This window comes from Haliotis asinina, chromosome 7, assembly GCF_037392515.1.
Source record: "Haliotis asinina isolate JCU_RB_2024 chromosome 7, JCU_Hal_asi_v2, whole genome shotgun sequence".
NCBI classification, from domain to species: Eukaryota; Metazoa; Mollusca; class Gastropoda; order Lepetellida; family Haliotidae; genus Haliotis; species Haliotis asinina.
This window is the reverse complement of record NC_090286.1, coordinates 54,330,384-54,351,183: the sequence shown is the minus strand read 5'-3', so window position 1 is coordinate 54,351,183 and position 20,800 is coordinate 54,330,384. Positions and strand designations below refer to the sequence as shown.

At 38.5% G+C, this 20,800-nt stretch overlaps 1 protein-coding gene across 1 annotated transcript; it reads left to right on the top strand.

Annotated features, from left to right (window-relative positions):
• Positions 1-1,253: 1,253 nt before the first annotated feature.
• Positions 1,254-3,654, top strand: LOC137290488 (snaclec bothroinsularin subunit beta-like). Its single transcript, XM_067821460.1, has 3 exons — positions 1,254-1,491; positions 1,912-2,088; positions 3,449-3,654. The coding sequence occupies exons 1-3, from the start codon at positions 1,254-1,256 to the stop codon at positions 3,652-3,654; spliced, it is 621 nt and encodes a 206-aa protein (XP_067677561.1).
• The last annotated feature ends 17,146 nt before the right edge of the window (positions 3,655-20,800 follow it).

Sequence of the window (20,800 nt, the reverse complement as noted above, 5' to 3'; positions counted from 1 at the left end):
CGCTGTAAAATTTCTACATCTTCTGTATTTCGTCGCCCAATGTTTTTGTAGCCCAATGATCGAAGTCAATTGTTGTGAAAGATGTGTACTCAATTTTTGTTGCTAAATGTTTTGAGTCATTAAAGGTTCCACTATTGATATGTTAAGTTAATTACTGTTTAGAGTTGTACTGGTGCTCTTGAAACTCTGCCTTTGGATAGCATTTTGCAGCTTTTTGATGAGTCATCAGCTGACTCCTAGTTTGTTGGGATGTTCAGGTGATTTTACTAAAGGACTTCTCCATTATGTGAACTTGAAGACAATTTGGTGTCTTTATTGGTTTGTAGAAACGTACTGGAAACATAACCTAAGTTGTAGCTATTTGTCCTTCATGTGCAAAATGTTCTAACAATGATTTAAAGTGTGAATCAGTTGGCACCTTCCTGATCTATTTCTACCACTTTAGGAAGTGCTAACACTTTTGCCAATTTGGCTTTTGAAGAACCAGTTCTGGGTGGAGAGCAGTTGGCTACATTTGCGGTTGAAGATTGAGTGAGTTAAGTTTAAAGTCACATCGGCAATATTTCAGGCATGTCGTGACCGTTTTGATGGGAACATCGAGGGTCAGATGTAACTGCTGATAATGACTGCAATGTTCTTCATCAGATTGTTCCAACACATTTCTATCGAAACCATGTTATCAAGGTTGAAACAACTGAACCTGGCGATATGGGCCTGAACAAAATTTGAGAGCAAATGTCTATCCTATTTCTTCTGTTGAAACAAAATAACAAAATACCAGCCGCATCCTCTAAATTCATTCCGGCATTTTGAACTGCTTAATATTGTATCATACTGCTTTTGAAGTTTTACTGCCACTGTAAAACTTACGTAGTGATTTGTATTAAATCGAGAAAATCGATAAATTTTACATGGCCTTCTTTGTTGTTTTCACCCCTAGATTTATAAAGGACAGTATACCAGTTTCAACCTGGACCAATATGTAACAATACATCTTTATATTGTTCCTTAAATGAAACATACATGAAAACGACATTAAGTTTGCAGTGCTTCGATTTCGTCCTAAAAGTGTTTCTAATACAATTACAATTTGTCGGATGAATGCGTGTTTCAGGTCTGTACTGTCTGTTGTGTACACTTCCCCTTTAGCTTAAACTTTAATCTTCATTTATCAACTTTTGAATCTACTGTTTAGTTTTAACACTTTCAGGGCACATTGATGTCTCAGTGCTTCACGTGCCCCTCACGTGGTCATGGATTCAGCGTTGTATGTGATGATTCTCATGCACAATCTTCTGTTTCCTGACCTTCACCCCGAAACTTCGTTGTCAGCCGTACACTGCGTGAACACTTGCTTCTACAACCGGACATGCGCATCACTGTTCTATGACAACAAGCGGAATCTGTGCTATCAGAGTAACACCTGGTTTAATGACCGAGTAGCAGGCTTAACAAACCATCCTGGAGTTACTTACTACATATTCCACAGAGGTAGGTTAGTCACGATGTGAGTGGGTGTGTTCGTGTATGCGTGCGTGCGTGCGTACGTGCGTACGTGCGTGTAGGGGACACCAGAAATGGGTTTCACACATTTTACACACCGGGACGGTCTGGTAGCCCAGTGGTCAAGGCGTCAGATTGTCACGGTGAAGTCGATTCCCCACATGGGTACAATGTATGAGGCCATTTCTGGTGTCCCCCACTGTGATGTTACTGGTATATTGCTGAGAGAGGAGTAAAACTAAAGCTGCTCACTCACTCACTCACTCACTTAAGCGTGATGAACGAACGCGTACCTCGCCTTGACGTTGCTACAGCAAGGCGTATAACTAAATTCACTCACATATTTAGCATGCCAGTTAGTAAGGACTAAGCGTGCAGGAAGCAACGAATACACAATTCTATTTTCAGGTGATTGTCCAGACGGATGGGTGTACCACAAGCCAACGAATAAATGTTTCCATCTTTTCGAAGAAATGATGAGAGCAATAGATGCTAAAGTCTCATGTATGAATCTGAACGCCAGGGGGTTTAATATCTACTCGGCAGAGCAGAATGACCTAGTGTACACTATGGTCAAACGAAGAGGTAGAGTATGAAGGAAAATATACTACTCAAAAGAAGTTAAAGAACATCCCATTTTCACATGGCTTAAGTGCATCTGTCATTAGTCAAAAAGGGCACAGAACACCGATTGCCCCTGACGTTTAAGGCGCCAAAATTCGCGTACTGAGTTGTGTCTTTTGGAGACGCGAGAAATCAGTTTGTTGATGGTAGGTTTCCCCGGATCTTTTCCATTGTTTTTTAAGTGGCAAACGTTCGAGACAACAATTACGTCAAGTTTCCCTCCCATGTTAAGCAAACCCTCCATGATCTGACTGGAATACTGTCCCTAACGACTCCAAACTCATCGCAGTGCATATAGAAGGATAATCTGTCAACCAAAATAATACGAAACTACAAGATGTCTGTTACCACACGACTAAATACAGCCAGCACCCATGTTTTAGATACAATATTCCATGATATTTCATAAACGACAAAAATCTGTCTGTACAAATGAAATAATAAAGGAATCGTTTTAATGGGTGTAAAGCAATGATAAGCATACAGCATGTCATATTTGGGATTTCTTCCACTGTGGAAGTCGCGGTGGCTGAGCGGGCTAGGCGGCTGACTTTGTGTGCTGGCGATTAGGTGCCTGACTCTGAGGGTGCGGGTTCGAATCCCAGATGGGACTCAACCCGAGAAGTACTAGAGTTTGTACTTTACCAAGAAAGTGAAATCTCAAATATGACATATGTTGCATTTGACCACTTTCTAAATGGCATCGTGTAATCAATGATAAATATAGTGTTTTGAAAGACGTTATGTGAAGTACACTAATCATGTCTTCGTTGACATGTTTGCTTATCACATGTTTCACATTTTGTACATGACCCATTTATCTTGTAAATGAGCCACAAGGGGTATGGCTTTGAATGTGTGAGTACGTGAATTGTAGCTTTGTGCAACATTTCAGTAGGGTAACACTGTATTGAACACAGTATCGATTTTCTGGCGTTGATTACTTTCGCAGAGCTGGAACATGAAGTGATAAACAGGGAAAATTCCAAAAGAAACTAACCCAAACAGTATACCAAACTACACTGAAATGCACCTGACTTTGAAGCAGTAAGAAATGGGCACCACCCATTTAACCTTTGTTGGGAATCGAACCCGGGTCTTGGGCGTGACGAGAGAACGCTTTAACAGCATGGTTACCCCATTGCCCCATTGGTCAGATTCATAAAAGAATTTGTTTATTGAAAATATACAAGCCCTAAGATTGTCTATACATAAGCTGGATATAAATTTTCAAGATTAATAAGATTTCTAGGTTCACTAGCACAACCTCACTCACTCTAAACTGAATACCATGTGAACTAATTATCCTCCATTCTCAAAGGGAAGGACATCTGGATCGGAATCTCCTTCAGCAATGTCTGGAAATGGCATCAAGGCCAGGTGCCAGTCTTCTTCTATTGGTCTGATCCTCCAGGAACCTACAGCTGTGTGGTGTTTAACACTGGTACCAAGAAATGGTTTAGGGTAAAATGTAACGAACTTCACTGGTATATGTGTGAGATTGTTGTACCAGAAAACTGTAACTAAGGGTAAAATCAGTATGCCTGTAGTGATATGTATTATCCTTCAAAATAGTTAGTGAGTGAGTTACGACTCAAAGTCACATCGGCAATGTTTCTACCATATAGTGACGAAAACATATTTGACATTGAAATGGAAAGTATGTATATTATAAAAAACATGTCAAAAGACAGTAAAACAACAAATACATCTAAAACTAGTCTGGGAACTTACGAGTGATAGCACTATTTGGACAGTACAGTGTAAAACCTGGCCATAGATTGCCATCAACTGACGTTCAAAAACAAAACTTACTGTTTCAGTCGTGGCTTTTGGTAATCGATCATTTGAAAAATGTAGACCAGACTAACTGTCTTTCACAACGTCCTCTTGCAGCAATATAGACTGGCGATTTCGATCATGTATTTTTGCCATTCTGACGCAGAAGTATTGTTTTGAAGCACTTTTTGACATGAACCGTTTGGTTCTATATTATACCCTATGCTAACTTTCGGTATATGTTATTGCCAAGTAGAAAATACCGCGTTTCTACGCCACTACCAATATTCAAGCGATATCACGGCAGGGATATTAGGTAATTAGGAACAGGGAAATAAAGAACCAATCAACAGGTATCAGCACGCGTCGCGAACACCCATATAGTTCCGAGTTCTCGAATGTGTAGTTTGTGCATTGTTTTGGTTGAGAAGAGTGTGCATTGTAATGCAATAATGAATTGTGATACTTTTCACACAACACTCAGTCATTTCGGTGTGCAGTGCAGCGGACACCTGAAGTATCTACCACCAATCTGTTAGTTATCATGCAGTTGCACTGCCTGGTTATAGAGTGTTTTGAAGTGATCATTGTATATCTGGACTTTTATTTATCGTATTTCTTAACATTTTCTTGCAATATTGCTCACACTCAACGACATCGTGTATGGCGACGTTATAGGCAGTGCCTCAACTCACCATCATTTACATTAATCACGGTAAAACTACCGTGAATATCCGGGTGAGAATACTAACTTGCTGATCGCAAGAGGCGATTAACAACAACGGGCTGTGGGGCTCGTTGACTTTCTTGACACATGTCATCGTGTCCTTTTAGCATAGAACGATGTTCATGATGTCCTTTTACACTTCAAGGAACACACAAGTTAACCGAAATATTACCACAACAATGTGTAATGTTACGATTAAACTTAAAATTATATTATTAAGCGGTATTCACCATGTAATACACGTGTTCATGCATGTTTCTGAAAGGCTTGGGCCTAGATTTTTGAAGCTCTCTTAGCGCTAAGATACTCAATGTTAAGTTAATGTTAATGTATGGGACTTACGACTGTCTTAGCGCTAAGAGAGCTTCAAATATCGTGCATGTGAACAACTGCGTTTTGGCGTAAAGTTTTGTTGAGAATTATCATAGTTTCATAATTTATTGAACTCACGACAGTAAATTTTTCCACGTTACGAATTTGTTTATGAAATGCACCAAAACGTGTAAACAGCACCGTTTAACGGTATGGAATATTTTGCAAAATTTAGTTCAGAACAGTTGCCTGAAGTAAGTGGCAATATTTACACTAGTGAGTCTAAATGTTTGATGGGTAGTATATATCGACAACATGTATTGCAACTGTTGAATAGATGTAGTTCTGAAGCACCTGTATGATTCTGAACCATATCCTTCGTGCTTTAGCGTCATGTTCATTGATCTTGTGTGTTATTTACCTAGTGTACAATTTTGTATTGTTTCTGAGGATAGTCAAGGTTGGATGTTCTATTGCACGTTCTTTTTTGCACAGACACAATGATAAAATGCAATATATGGTGTTATCAACCCAATGATATTTGGTCATTTTACTTGTGCCTTGTTTTCAAATCCCCATCCAGTCTTTATATGTATACTGTTTATATGTATGTAACAACATATTGTATTCTAGGGTAATCAAATACCGAAGTGTTACCTCATGTTTTATAAATAGATCCGGCTTGTAACCTTTATATTCAATCAATAAAGAAGGGTACTAATTCCCTAACAACATGATTATATTTTGAAGAATGGTATTTCTATGACGTACACTGAAACCTCTCGTGGCCTAATGAAATCAAACATTCGTACTCGTTCAGTGTTACAACAGTAGTAATTGTTTGGACAGCATTCTAGAAGTTTGTGGGCCGAAAACAGTTTTATGGATGACAGCGTCTGCTGTATTTGCACTGACCCTTTAGCGTGGAGGATTGCTCTGACGAATGGAGAGCCAGTGGACATTTTAGTCTGCTGCTTGTCATAACTTACCATGTATACATGTATATACCTCTCTTCACTTATAGTGACTTTTAGCTTGTTGTCATTCATAACATTTATGCTTCAAGAACATCAGTAAACATTGCCTAGTATGTACATTTCTTGTACGTAAGTTAATTAACTGAACCGAACTATTTATGGTTGGCACTACATGTTGTTTGTAAATAAAGTGTCTTTATCCAAAATATGTGAATTCTATGTCATATTTCGGATTTCACTTTCTTTGTAAAGTACAAATTCTAGTACTTTTGTGGTTGAGTCACATCCAGGTTTCGAACCCGCACCCTCAGAGTCCGGTACCTAATCGCCTAGCCCGCTCCGCCAACGCAACTTCCACCACTTGTTAGCTTTGATTGTTTTTTTTCTTTAACTCTTCTGATAATTCCTTCTGCTGCAAAATCTCGTTATATTTCCATTTGAAAGTTTTTTACTTGATAATGCTTCTACAATTGCTTCCATATCATTCTTGACAAAGTGTACGTATGTGAATCTAGTATGCCTCAGGTACAGAAGGTTCATCAAGTACGAGGTTCTTCAGACAAGAGGTTCATCAGGTACGAGGTTCATCAGGTTTGAGGTTCTTCAGGTAGGAAGTTCTTCAAGTACGAGATTCTTCAGGTAGGAGGTTCGTAAGGTACGATGTTCTTCAGTTACGAGGTTCATCAGGCACGAGGTTCTTCAGGTACGAGGTTCTTCAGATAAGAGGTTTATAAGGTACGATGTTCTTCAGGTACGAGGTTCATCAGGAAGGCGGTTCTTCAGGTAAGGGGTCCATAAGGTACGAGGTTCATCAGGTACGAGGTTCATCAGATAGGAGGTTCTTCAGGTAGGAGGTTCTTCAGGTAGTAGGTTCATCAGGTACGAGAATCTTCAGGTACGAGGTTCATAAGGTACGAGGTTCTTCAGGTACGAGGTCCTTCAGAAACAAGGTTCGTAAGGTACGAGGTTCTTCAGGTAGTAGGTTCTTCGGGTAGGAGGTTCTTCAGATACGAGGTTCTTCGGGTACGAGGTTCTTCAGGTAAGAGGTTCTTCAGGTAGGAGGTTCTTCAGGTAGGAGGTTCATCAGGTAGGAGGTTCTTCCGGTACGAGGTTCTTCAGGTAGGAGGTTCTTCGGGTACGAGATTCATAAGGTACGAGGTTCTTCAGGTACGAGGTTCTTCAGGTACGCGATTCATGCGTGAAATGGTTTCACACATTCTCAGCAACATATAAGCAAACTCACATGTTTAGAAAACTCAAATGCAAACGTATCTCCCTTTTCTGAAATAAGAACAATCATTAAATGAGATGTAATTGTTTACAGTGACGTCATCAGCTTCATTTAGGGTAATTATCAGTAGTCAGTTGTAGACGCATAAGGTCAGTAGGACGGTTATTGACCCACGTTTCCCTAAAACTATAACACCACCATCACATTAAACAATAATTAGACTCATTGAAGACAAACGCTTTCTTTTCAATTATTTCACACGATGATAGGTATGTGTCAGTGAATTGCGTACAACAGCTATGTTCTCCACACGAGAACGTAAATTTCACTTTTAACATTTTATTGTCAAAAGTAACTCACTATAAGCCAAATGACTCACTTGTCTCTGCAAGACATCATCCTAAGGTTATGGCGTAATTTAATAAGAAAAGTGGCCGTACATGTATACGCACTAAGCATACATGCATACACACTACCTTGAAAGTGGAAAAGAGGGTTGAAAGGGTTTTATGATGTTTGCAAACCTGTACCATTTCAGCAAAACATAGCGACATGTTTACGTCTCTAAACTGATAACATAAACCAATATTTAAATATTCGTTTCAGCCTAGAACTTTGGTTCCTAATACTGAGATTCTATAACGTAACAGTATTACAATACATGCTTTTAAAAAACAAATATAAAATGAATTACACTCTTGCCAGTCTTCCCGTGACTCACAAGACACGACGGGGTATAGTCTTGTTGAAGCAGATAATCCACTCAGTCAATAAAGATAGTCAATATTATACATAACAAAGATGCCTAGTAACATGAAATGCACGTGATATACATATTCATTAACCTGCCCTACACAAAGAACGAAGAGACTTCCATGAATAATGCTGTTTGTCCACAAAACTGTATAAGACAAGCAACGATTATTCACGTCAGATACAAAGGACGCACTGTGCTGTGAGCATTCAGATATCATTCCCCTGGGTGAAAGGCTGATGCACGAACAGGTTCAGACAGCTAGTTATACACACACACACACACACACACACACACGCGCGCACACACACGCACGCACACACACACACACACACACACACACACACACACACACACACACACACACACACACACACACACACACAAACACACACACACACACACACACCATATATACCATACATACCCGTACCATATATATATGCCAGACTTTGGCACTGGTACTGAAATGGTATTGTGCCATAAAGGTGGAAAATTCAGTGAAGTCCCTACTTGGTCACCGCCGAGCCATTTTTCTATGTGAGGCCTTAAACAAGTCTCAAGATACCGAGGAAGAATATTTTCTTTGACTTTGAGAAAGCTTATGTTATGTCATATGTTAATATTAAAGACCTGTATGATATGGGAATTCGAGGCCGTATGCCTGACTTTTTTATGCACAGTTTTCAGAAGATAGGAGTTTTAAAGTCGATTTTCTGATGTCTTCGATTAGGAAATGGGTGTTCCTCAAGACAGCGTTTAATCAGTTACTGGTTTTAGTGTTACGATGTATAGTCTTGCACAGATTTTGACCTTTGACAGAAACTATTGACTGTCATTGTTTATTTATTACTTAAATATTTTGTGCCGTTCCTCAAAGCCAAAATATGATATGTTTAGAGGCACTTGATTTAGTGTCACGTACTACATGGAGTGAAAGGCAACAAACTCTGCGTTATCTATCCAAAACATTAATTACGGCTAGTTTCTTCTCGATTTTAGAAGATGCTATTTGATAAACATGGATAACTGCCTGGATGTCATCCAGGTAAAAATAACGGTTGGCCTAGAACAGACCCTGAAAAATTATATCAAAGAATAAAAAGGATGAAATCCAGAAAATTCTCACTGTTGATAAAGACTGTGTATGTATGGTTCAGCCCGCTTGACGGAAGAGCTTCAAGAGCTTGGCACCATTCACCATCAAAGCCTGAGACTGTCTATAGATGCATTTAGAACTTATCCTGTTGAAAACTTATATGATGAAGTAAATGAGCCTTTCTTGGGATCAGACGGATAAACCTTACACTGTAGTATGTTACCCAACTCCATTTCAATCCATCAAATCCTGCATTTAACGTTGTTTTTAACAGCCATTCCACCTTACTATCTTTACGCTTTCGAAATCTGAATATAAAAGATGATAAATGACACGTACCTCTCGACACAATACATTCCTCATATATTGCTTCTTTTCGTATTTTATTGATTACTGAACTACAGAACTTCTTAACAATAAATCCTCATGTACAGTAAGCATGTGTTCACACGTATCAGCACCGATGGGATTTTTCAGACAATAATTTTGTCTAAGACGCACAGTTAAACTCACACAGCAGTGACCACGTGCAAGGAGTCCAGGCAATTGTGAGATACAAAACTCGTACGATACAAAGGTCTAATGAAATTTTAAGTTTCAATTTTTTTCATGAGGCTCACATTATTTTTTCTCTCCTCTCTTAAAAACATATCCTCATTGATTTTAACAGTGTTCTCCGTCGCAAGTTGCGAACTCTATCAAGTGTATACATGCGTTTTGTTAAGGCAATTACCATGCATCGTCTCTCTGTAAAACAATACATTAATAAGGAATACCTCGAATTCACTTAGATTTCAAAAGTAGGTTACGAGACAAGCATTTACCTCAGATGCATAGTACGCGTTGCTGTAGGTCTCTCTCGTTCTGCGGGTTGAAAGGTAGGTGCATGTACATTTCTCTATATACTTTGTGACATCTGTTTCCAGAAATGTGTCAGTGTCCTACAGGTCATTTTTGTCCGGCGAATTGAACACGCTGATTTTACCACTCTGTTGGAGATCCCAGGTCTACCACTTTGTTGGAGATCCCAGGTCTGCCACTTTGTTGGAGATCCCCGGTCTTCCACTTTGTTGGGGATCCCAGGTCTTCCACTTTGTTGGAGATCCCAGGTCTGCCACTTTGTTGGAGATCCCAGGTCTGCCACTTTGTTGGAGATCCCAGGTCTACCACTTTGTTGGAGATCCCAGGTCTTCCACTTTGTTGGAGATCCCAGGTCTACCACTTTGTTGGGGATCCCAGGTCTTCCACTTTGTTGGAGATCCCAGGTCTGCCACTTTGTTGGGGATCCCAGGTCTTCCACTTTGTTGGAGATCCCAGGTCTACCACTTTGTTGGAGATCCCAGGTCTACCACTTTGTTGGAGATCCCAGGTCTACCACTTTGTTGGAGATCCCAGGTCCTCCACTTTGTTGGAGATCCCCTTTTCTACCACAGAGATCAAAAGGAGTTCTGGTCCTTTCTAAGAAATCTGAATGGTAAACCACACCCTTGTAACAGTATTAGTATAAATGAGTGGCTGTTACACTTCAGCAACCTGGTTTCTACTACCAAGATAACCAGACCTCTAATGTAACACGAGTTTACCTATAGACGAGTTTACTTGTGATGTATTAGATTCTCCTATTTGCCATGAAGAAGTAACCAAAAGTATAGACAGAGTTAACACTAGCAAATCGCCAGGATATGACAAAATACCTTCTGGACTTTTTATATATTGTTCTGACATAGTTACACCATACCTTGTTTTATTTTTTACCCAGATTTTAAACACAGGGTGCTTTCAGGAACCTAAGACTCTAGGGATCATTGTACCGATCTATAAAAAAGGTCACAGAAATAATGACAGTTACAGGGAAATAACCTTGCTAAACATATTCGGTAAGATATTCACCTGCATTATAAACAAGAGACTAAAGTTCTGGGACGACAGTATCAATAAGATGAACGAAGCCCATACAGGATTCCGGGAAGGCTACACAACAGTTGACAATATCTTCATCCTACAATCCCTTATGCAAAGATATGTAAATAAGAAAGGATGCAATTTTCATTGATTTCTCTAGAGCCTTTGACACTGTGGATAGAAACAAACGACGGACACTCCTGCAATCTCATGGAATTATCCCCAATTTGAACACCCTCCTTAAACGCATGTACGATAACATACTCATGGAAGAATTTAAGGGAAAGCATGTTTCTTAAGGCAATTCAAAAATTCTGTTTACTAACTTCAGCGCCGTGTATTATCCTTTTCGTGAAGAGATGTTCACTCAAACTCACCATAATGTTTTCCATGCACGTGCACTACATGCTCCTAAAGTTACATGCACTTAGATTTACACGTGGCATGTATGTGCACTGTCAAACGCAACGGTTAGAAACATTGTTAACATGGCGAGGCACAGAAATGGGAGGCAATTGACATGGTTAATGGTGGAAGCTGATTACGACAGGTTGCAACAACTTTTCACAAGTCTGTTAGCGTGATATTCAGACTTTGGAATCTCTATAGAGTAACTGGTGACGTCAAAAGGAGGCGTGGTCGGGGACGGAAAAAGAAAACCACCCCACGGGATGACCGGACCCTACGCCTTATTGCTCTGCGAGATAGGTTCAGATCCTCCTCCAAAATTAATACGGAATTCAGGCGAAGAACAAACGTCAGAATTTGTTCACGTACAGTGCGTAATCGTCTTAAATGTTTGTCATGTTTGTCGGGACAGACTGTGGGCTAAAAGATCTGACCTTAACCCCATCGAACATCTTGTGTAAGAAATAACAGTGAAATTTCATCTATGTTTAAAATAAATCTAGCAGTTAGACAAGGATGTATTCTGAGCCCGTTTCTCTTTTCTGTCTACATTAATGAATTAGCCGGACAAATTCATAAAAACTACAGATATGGAATGCAACTACACCCCAACACTATATATTGTGAAGGTACAAAGTTGAGTGTAAATATGGACAAAACTAAAGTGGTTGCTTTTAAAAATGGAGGTAACTTAGCGAAAATGGAAGGTGGCTTATAGCGGACATAAGTTAGAAACTGCATCTTTCTATAAATATTTAGGTATGTATTTTACGGATTGCCTCACTTTGAAACTTTGAACTTACAAATCAGGCTACGAAAATACTGATAGGAATTGTCAAGAACTTTTCTCTACTTCCAGATATGCTATATTATCATGCCTTTTTCAAGATATTTGACGCAAAAAATAAGCCCAATACTACTCTCTTGTTTCTCTTATTAATTAAGTAATAATTATCAGTGGGTCACAACGTTTAGTGTTTTGAACAATAATTGTGATGGGTCACATTTCGTATAAAAGATGGTCAGCACTTTTAGGATTTGGGCAGCAGGCTTTCCGGATGTACTTTGGAGGGCATTCCACGTGAGTGGCAATGGTCGTATGTGCTCGAACTTTCAGGAAATGACTGGATATATACATGAAGGCTAGTTGCCGTGTTGGGACACGGACACATATTTACTTATTGATTTATGTATTTATTTAAGAGAGAGAGAGAGAGAGAGAGAGAGAGAGAGAGAAAGAGAGAGAGAGAGAGAGAGAGAGAGAGAGAGAGTTTGTCAAATAAATGTTTTTTGTTACAAATAGCTAAAATCCTCTGGGCTAAGACTGTGAAGCAATCTAGGATACCAACTGCAAGGCTAATATGTTCATCCCATCATCTCTTTGTGGAAACGGGCATGTACACAAATATCTCTAGGTAAAATAGATATTGTAGCCTTTATAATATGTATACCATAGAAGACGAGCATCATCTACTTCTTACATGTTCATTTTATTCAACAATAAGAGAAACATATCTGTCTGTGCATTATAGTTTATTTGTATATAAGGCCAATCGACCTACAGTATAAAACAGAACACAGTACAGATGCATTACCCGATATGTATACAATATGGGTCAAAGAGGCAAATTTCACTAACAGTATTTCGGAGAATACACTTAGTACAGATATATCACAAGGTTGTTAGACATGTTACATATATGAAGACATTAGATGGAGATAAAGTGGGCGGTTGTAGGTTTATATAGGATGGTGCATCATACAGCTGAGCTATCAGATGTGTACATACCACAAATCAAGGAGACCATACTGTTAACACTATGTCACAGGATAAACGTATTTTAAATATTTCGCAGAGTTGTTAATATATTACATATCCGAGCAGTATACACAGGCTTCAGGCATATTTCAGACATATTTCCCACTTGGTGACTATAGAGTTATACATCAGCAACATTTTTACTGACAGTATCCAAACATTTTCTGGTTTGACTGCGTACAGAATAATTTTTGCACCCTGGTCTAAATATTACAAACATACCAATATATGAAATATTATATAGCATGGTTGGATTTCCAAATGGGTATACAACAAGGGTAGAAAAAAAGAATGTGCAAACACTACTATGCTGAATAAACATATTTCAAATATTTCACAAGGTTGTTTATTTTTTTTTTTTTTGGTATCTGAAGATGTACAGAGACTTTGAATCGAAATATAATGACCACTTGATGTCTTTGGAATTAGGCTATCATAGAACTTACAGTTGTATATAACATGTACTTCGGCTTCAGTAGCTTTACAATGCTTACATAATGCAACATTATCATTAACACTAGCCAGACCGTTTCTCATTAACTGAATACCAAGTATATTACATCCTGATCTAAACATTGTAAAGATTCGTTTGTTTTCCTTACTAATGTTAGAAAAAAAGATATTTTTCACAGTTCAACAAAGATTTATGAGAGTAACAGAAACACAATGATTTGTGATCATGAAGGGATGTTTGCCACACTTGGTAGAGACAGTCATTAAATCTTTCAACAAATTTACAAATAAATATTTTGGGATCACCAACAGATTGTGTGTTACATACATTTCCAAACCCATATCTGAACAATAAATGCTTAACATAACGTACCCATGTTGGTCGTTTTCTAGATTCAATTGACAATAAAAACTGATAACATTGATAAGGGTATCTATCAGGATGCATGTGTAATAATCTTAGCCAATGTTTAATACATTTTACAAAGTAAACATGTGACAAAGGGAGTTGACCGCTTTCTCCATAAGCAAGAGCATTTGGAGATCTATAACCAATTTGTAACATGAATTTGCAGAACTTCCGATGTACAATTTCAATATTCTCTCTCTTTTGAAAACCCTAGATCTCAAAGCCATATGTAAGTATTGGTACAATTTTCTTTTTGAAAATATATAATGCATCAGAAAAACACATATCATACCATCGAATGACTTAACAGGCCAGAGTGCTTTACTAGCTTCCTCAGAAAGATTTCTACATGCTCTAGTCCAGATTAATTTGGGCGTTACCATAAGTCCAAGGTACTTATAAGCACTTACAGGTTCCACTGGTGAACCATTATATAGCCATTTCTCATTTTTAGACAGTGGACCACCCATCTTGAAGACAATAATTTTACTTTTGTCAATATTTATATCCATGCCCCATGTGTAAGAATACATGTGCAACGCGTCAAGACGACATTGGTGTTTAACAACAGAGTCAGCAACCAAAATCAGATCATCTGCAACCAACAATGCAATGATGTTTAGCATTTTTCAGATACAAAAATGCCATCCTGAAATTTAGTTTCTAGTAACAGTTTGAGTTCATTTATGAATAGAGAAAACAGCACAGAGCTGAGGACACAACCTTGACGCACTCCACAGGAACTGTCAAAATATTCAGTTAGTTTTCTACCAAAGTCATATGATACAGTGGTTTTAACATTATTGTACATATTTCGTATCAAGGTAAAATATTTACCATGAATTCCAGTTTGTAAAAGAACATAATAATGTATACCTGTTAACCATATCAAAAGCCTTACAAAAGTCTATAAAAGCAACATATAGCTTACCACCTTTGCGAGTTATGTATTTCTGTACAAGGGTCTGTAGAATAAATATACAATCAACAGTGGAGTGATCCTTTTTGAAGCCTCCTTGGTATTCACCAACTACTTCACAAAATTCCAAATAGTATTCCAATATTTTATTTAAAACTGTAGAGGAGAGTTTGCTTATCACATTTAGTAAAGAGATTCCTTTAAAATTGTTTGGATTACTCTTACTACCTTCCTTATATTGTGGGATAATGATACCAGTAGACCAAGATATTGGATAGTATCCAGTATGAAATATCTTATTAAAGAGAATAACTAAATATGGCTCAAGGACATCTTCGGCAGCTTTGAAAAATTCTGCTGGGATACCATCATCAACCGGGGACTTATTGCATTTCAAGTTTTTAGTTAATTAACAACATCCTATTCGTTAAAGTCTACTTAGAGAATAGTATCTTCAACACAACATTCTGCACATGCAGTACAGTCATGATTGTTCAGATAAGTTTTTATGTCCTCTACAAAACCACCATCATCGTGTTGTGTAGGTTTAGTAAATTCCTAAAATAACCAACCCATTCTGAAGGGCAAATAGCTGACTCAGGTGAATGACTTGTAACATACTTTTTCACAAGACGCTTAAACAGTGTACAATCATTAGAACTCGCTGTATCATGTATAGCTTCAGTTATTGAATGCTTATAACGTTCCTTGTTGGCTCTACAGGTATACTTGAAGTTATTTCTGCTGCGCTTATAGCAGTTATAATTCTCTTTAGTAGATTGCTTTCTAAACATATCTAAACATCTGTATTTTTCTCTCTTGAGAGTACAACATTCTTCATCAAACCAGTCGGGCTGATTTTTAAGAGGGGTAAATTTCGGTTGAATGCCTTTCGTTTCTGTACCACAGGTTTCAAATATACACTGAAGAATCTCCAAAGCTTTTTCAATATCAAGATGTAACATGCCAACAAACGTATTAAAGAGATGCATTGAACTTTGACTTTTCATGTTTTCACAATACTGTTTTGCATTATCAGGTTTCCATTTAAACTTTCATCGAACACTGCTATTAACATTGTCATCTGGAACTGGCACATCCACAATAAACAGCGGAGAAAATAATACCTAAACTTTCATCGAACACTGCTATTAACATTGTCATCTGGGACTGGCACATCCACAATAAACAGCGGAGAAAATAATACCTAAACTTTCATCGAACACTGCTATTAACATTGTCATCTGGGACTGGCACATCCACAATAAACAGCGGAGAAATAATACTGTGAGGAGGAGATGATCAGATTCCGTACTAGAGACTCTAAAGTCCTCTACACAGTGATACAAAGCAGAATATATTAGAACATAATCAGGTGTACTATACCCAGTTGGGCCAATGTAGGTGAAGTCGCCTTCATCAGAAAACCTGCCATTTAATAAATACAAACCAAACATTTTACACAATTCTAGATCTCTTCCATAGTTGTTCACAACGTGGTCTTTGTTTCTACAGTTAGGAAACTGGTGGAGCATCAAACTCTCATATGTACCATCATCTAGTGGTAAGGAATCAGTATTATCATAATGAATTTAATCCAGTGCCAGTGCGGCTGTTGAAGTCTCCACAGATAATAAAATCGCAATTAGGAAATTCTTCCTTTAGTGTAACAACATAATTTTCAATAAGTCCCATGTTATCATTACAAGAGGGTGATTCTGGTTTTATGTAGACACATCCTAAAATAAGTATTTTATTTGGCTTTAAAGGACGTTTAGTAACAAAAAACAAAAACACAGTCAATCCACTCATCGCGAATTCCTGCATTGCTAACATATATACCACCACCACCACCACCACTGTACCGTCCTAGAGTTTTACGTTTAGGTCTCACCGACTGAAAAGCAGTTAAATCATGGAGTATCTGGTTAAAATCCTCATCAGTTTTGGCCCAAGTCTCAGTTAGGCATATTATCAGATACTCAGAAATAAATAAAAGTCAGGGTTAGTAATTTTGCTGAAAAGACCATTTATATTCCAGCACAATAAATTTGTGTTCCAGTACTATCCACAGAAAATTTCACGTCATTAATGAAGAGAAAGTCACCTTTAATATAGGCCGTCTTCCCCTCTTCCCTTGCCTGTTTCATATGGGGTACCATTTGCTTTCTTCGGGGTCTGATTTTAGGGGAGAAGTCCTCCGATACTCTGACAGAAGTATTACCTTTCAACAGGTCCTTTGCCGCTTTATGCACAAGATATTTGTCGTCTCTTGAGATAAACTTCATAATGATGGGTGGATTAGCTCCCTGAGGTCTTTTGTGACCCAACCTGTGCACAGTATCGAAAGCAATGTCATCGCTGTTCTCCAGCTTTAGTTTATCTTTGAGAAATAGATAAACCTTTCGTTTGGTTTCTGTTGACTCTTCTTTTACATCGTCCATGTCAATACCAAAAACAATGAAATTGTTCCGGGGTGAATAATTTTCATTTTTATCAATTTTATCTTCCAGGGCTATAATGCTCTTTGCTTGAAGCGTTACTATCTTTCTGAGGTCACTATTTTCTTGCTTAATAAGTTCCAGCTGACTGTTCAGTTTAGCGTTACTTTCATCGACTGTGCGCTTGACACTGCTCAACATTTCACTCATGGATGATATTGTCTTATTCAGTGTATCAAACTTACTTCAAAGAGCTTTAATTGACTCACTCATGGTAGGGTCCATCTCTCTGTCCAGTTGTGGTCCTTTTCCTCTTGTGCTGGGACCAGGTTCGGGGTTTGACTCAATGTCTACTGACATGGCAAGCGGCCATCTTTGATCAATGGTAAACAAGACAGATCCCGTGCGTCTCGCTTTGCACGTGCGAAAGCTGTTGTTTACGAAACCATCTATGAAATTATCTGTGCATGGTAGTTTAGCGATGTTCAAATATATATTTCCAAAGTTTCCACTCTGCATATGCAAGCTTTGGCTTAAGAAAGCTATAGCAGTCAGGGTTAAGTACACGGCGTAGAGCCTGTACGTGAAGTCCATCGCCGGTGTCCATCCTGTCTCGCCTGTGTAAGGGCTTATATGTTCTATTTGTTTGCATCCTCTTGGCATTCTGAAACATCCAATTCTGCTACGCCAGATGTTTAAATCGTTTCCCATGCTTCTCTCCAAATCGTTGAACCCAACAGGGCATTTAGATAGGGAATTTCTTTTCCCACAGCCACGCAAGCCTGTCTACCCCTATCAGGGACGGGTAACTCTGTATTATATTAGACACCCAAACACCTACAAATGTATTGCTCTATTGAGGATCTCCACGAATACAAACAGTCTGGGGCACTGATAATTTCTCATTCATTTCGTGGAAAGGTTTTGGTAATAAAATCGATGGTTCCCTCACGTCCCTTCATGCATCCCACGCGGTTCTATCCCTCCTACGTTATGAAGACATTAACCCTTAATACTTTCAAGGATGCTTGTGATGTTTGTATTCACAAGTGTCGTTGTGTCTGGTTTGTTGACGCTGGTGGTGTACTGAGGCATATCATCACAGGTGACAAGGATGCACTTTCATTATTGATACCAATTCTGGTGTGAGTGGGGTCAGTGATCAAACATGCCATTAGATTCTACACCAGAGATCCATTGCAAAAGAAATAGGGCACCGAGGTAGGTCTACATCAGAAATGCGCTATAAAACACCTACTAGTTACAGAACTTCAAATGCAGCTGTTTGGGAGAGTGTGGGCGCACTCCATTGTATGTACACAATTATACGCATCATACTACTGGTTTCAAATTATAAATAGATATGTAACACATTCTTATGCTATGTCGAAAACTTTTGACGCGAAAGGGTATGTAAATGTCTGTTTCAGGTTGGTTTGTTGTATGGAGGGAACCGGCGGTTTAAAATCTTGGATTAATAACTGTAAATTGTCTAAATTATTTCGAAGTCCTCAACAGTTCCATTGTATTATAGGCGAGGACATCACCTCTTCGGAGGATAAACAGGAGATCTACCCCTCACCTTCCTTAATGGCGACGAACTATGAGTCCTGCCATGGCAGAAAAACACTTGGATATGATTATTCGCTCCTTTTGGGGTTCTTTGAATCTTTTTGAAAGTGTCACTGTTTAGTTTTGGTTTGTGTTTTGAACCTGGTTGAATAGTTAGTTCTGGGTTACTTGACCGTTTCTGAGATGTTTCTATCTCAGTTGATGTCTGTGATTGAAGAACATCTTTGGATGAGTCTCTGGTTTGTGAACTGCAGGTCACTTGTGAAGGCCTTGACTGGATATCAGTAGATAGTCAGGTCGGAGCAGTCCTTGCCTACGTGTAGTCTGTCTAGCAACTTACAGAATTATATGAAATGGGTTTTGGCTTGGAGGTCTGAAGAGATGCAGCAACTGCGTTAGAATACGTTGATTTGTCGCTTCTACAAATGATATGTTATGTTGATGCTCTAGTTGTGAAATTTTATGTTGAAGCTTCCAAGTAGGACACAGTTTGGAAGAAGATGAATGGTTCCCAGAACACTTGACACAGGGATAATTTTATCACAAAGATTACTGTCTTCACACTTTCCGGCACATCTGTTACATACAGTCGGACTGTGGTAAGACTTTGACCCATGACCATAATTTTGGGAGGTATAGCACCTCAAAGGATTTGAAATAACCTTCAAGTTAGCCGCCTAGCCCGCTCAGCCACCGCGACTTCCACATTTGTGTCCTGGCGATTAGGTGCCTGACTCTGAGGGTGCAGGTTCGAATCCCGAAATGGACTCTACCCAAAAAGACATATGTTGTAATTGTTCTAGATCGGTATTCTGAGCAGCAGTGAAATATCCCAAACATGACTACAATGATCAAAGAGCGGTAATATAAAGGGATGATACATAATCAGAAGTCATCTACGTAATAAATGGTACTTTAAACGTCTCAAGCAATTTATCATTGGAGTAACTCTGTCTACAATACTATTAATTTCATCCTTTTTAAATATAAGACCTAAGTGTTTAGGTTTTACAACTTCATCTCTTGCATAAATAACTGGCCTTAGACCGTTTTCTGGTAAATTGAATTGTTTCCGTTTTTCAGGATTGAAATTCACTTGCCATTCATTTGCCCACACTGATATTCTTTGTAAGTCGTCATTTATACTGTTTGCTGTCCCATGTCGTCAGCAAGAAGACATATGTTACAATCAATATTATCCATAAGGTCATTAATGTGTGTTAAGAATAATAGAGGTCCTAAAAGTGAAACCTAAGGAACCCCTGCCAACACAGGAATTAATTCAGTGTTATATCCATTTATAAGTACCTTCTGAACTCCGTCATTTAGATAACTACTTGGCCATTCTGTCAATTCAATAGTAATTCCAAAATGACCGTAATTTATTTAAAAGCCCTCTATGCCATACTTTATCAAACGCTTTGCTTATGTCACAGAACACTGCTCTTACCTCTTTACCTGTATCTAAAACACCTGCAAAAGAATTGTACAAATCCATCAACTGATAAGTTGTGGAATCGCCCGGAATAAATCCGGATTGCTTTGTACTAATGATATTATTATCTCTGAAATAATTTAAGAAATTAGCACTTAGTTTGAGAAAGTCCTTCAGGGCCAATTCAAATTCCTTCAGGGCTTTCCCATTGTTTACGGAGAGTAACATGTCTTAAATATCGCACAGTGATAGTTCAATACAATCTAATGTACTTTGTTTTATTATACCTGGGAGGGGGGTGGGGGTGGGGTTGGGAGTGGGGCGGTCTGGATCTGGAGCAGTGGACTGACTGACAAAGAACTTATTTAAAATATTTTCTATTGATTCTGGATCATCGTAAATTACATTATCATGCGATATGGGTGGAAATGATATA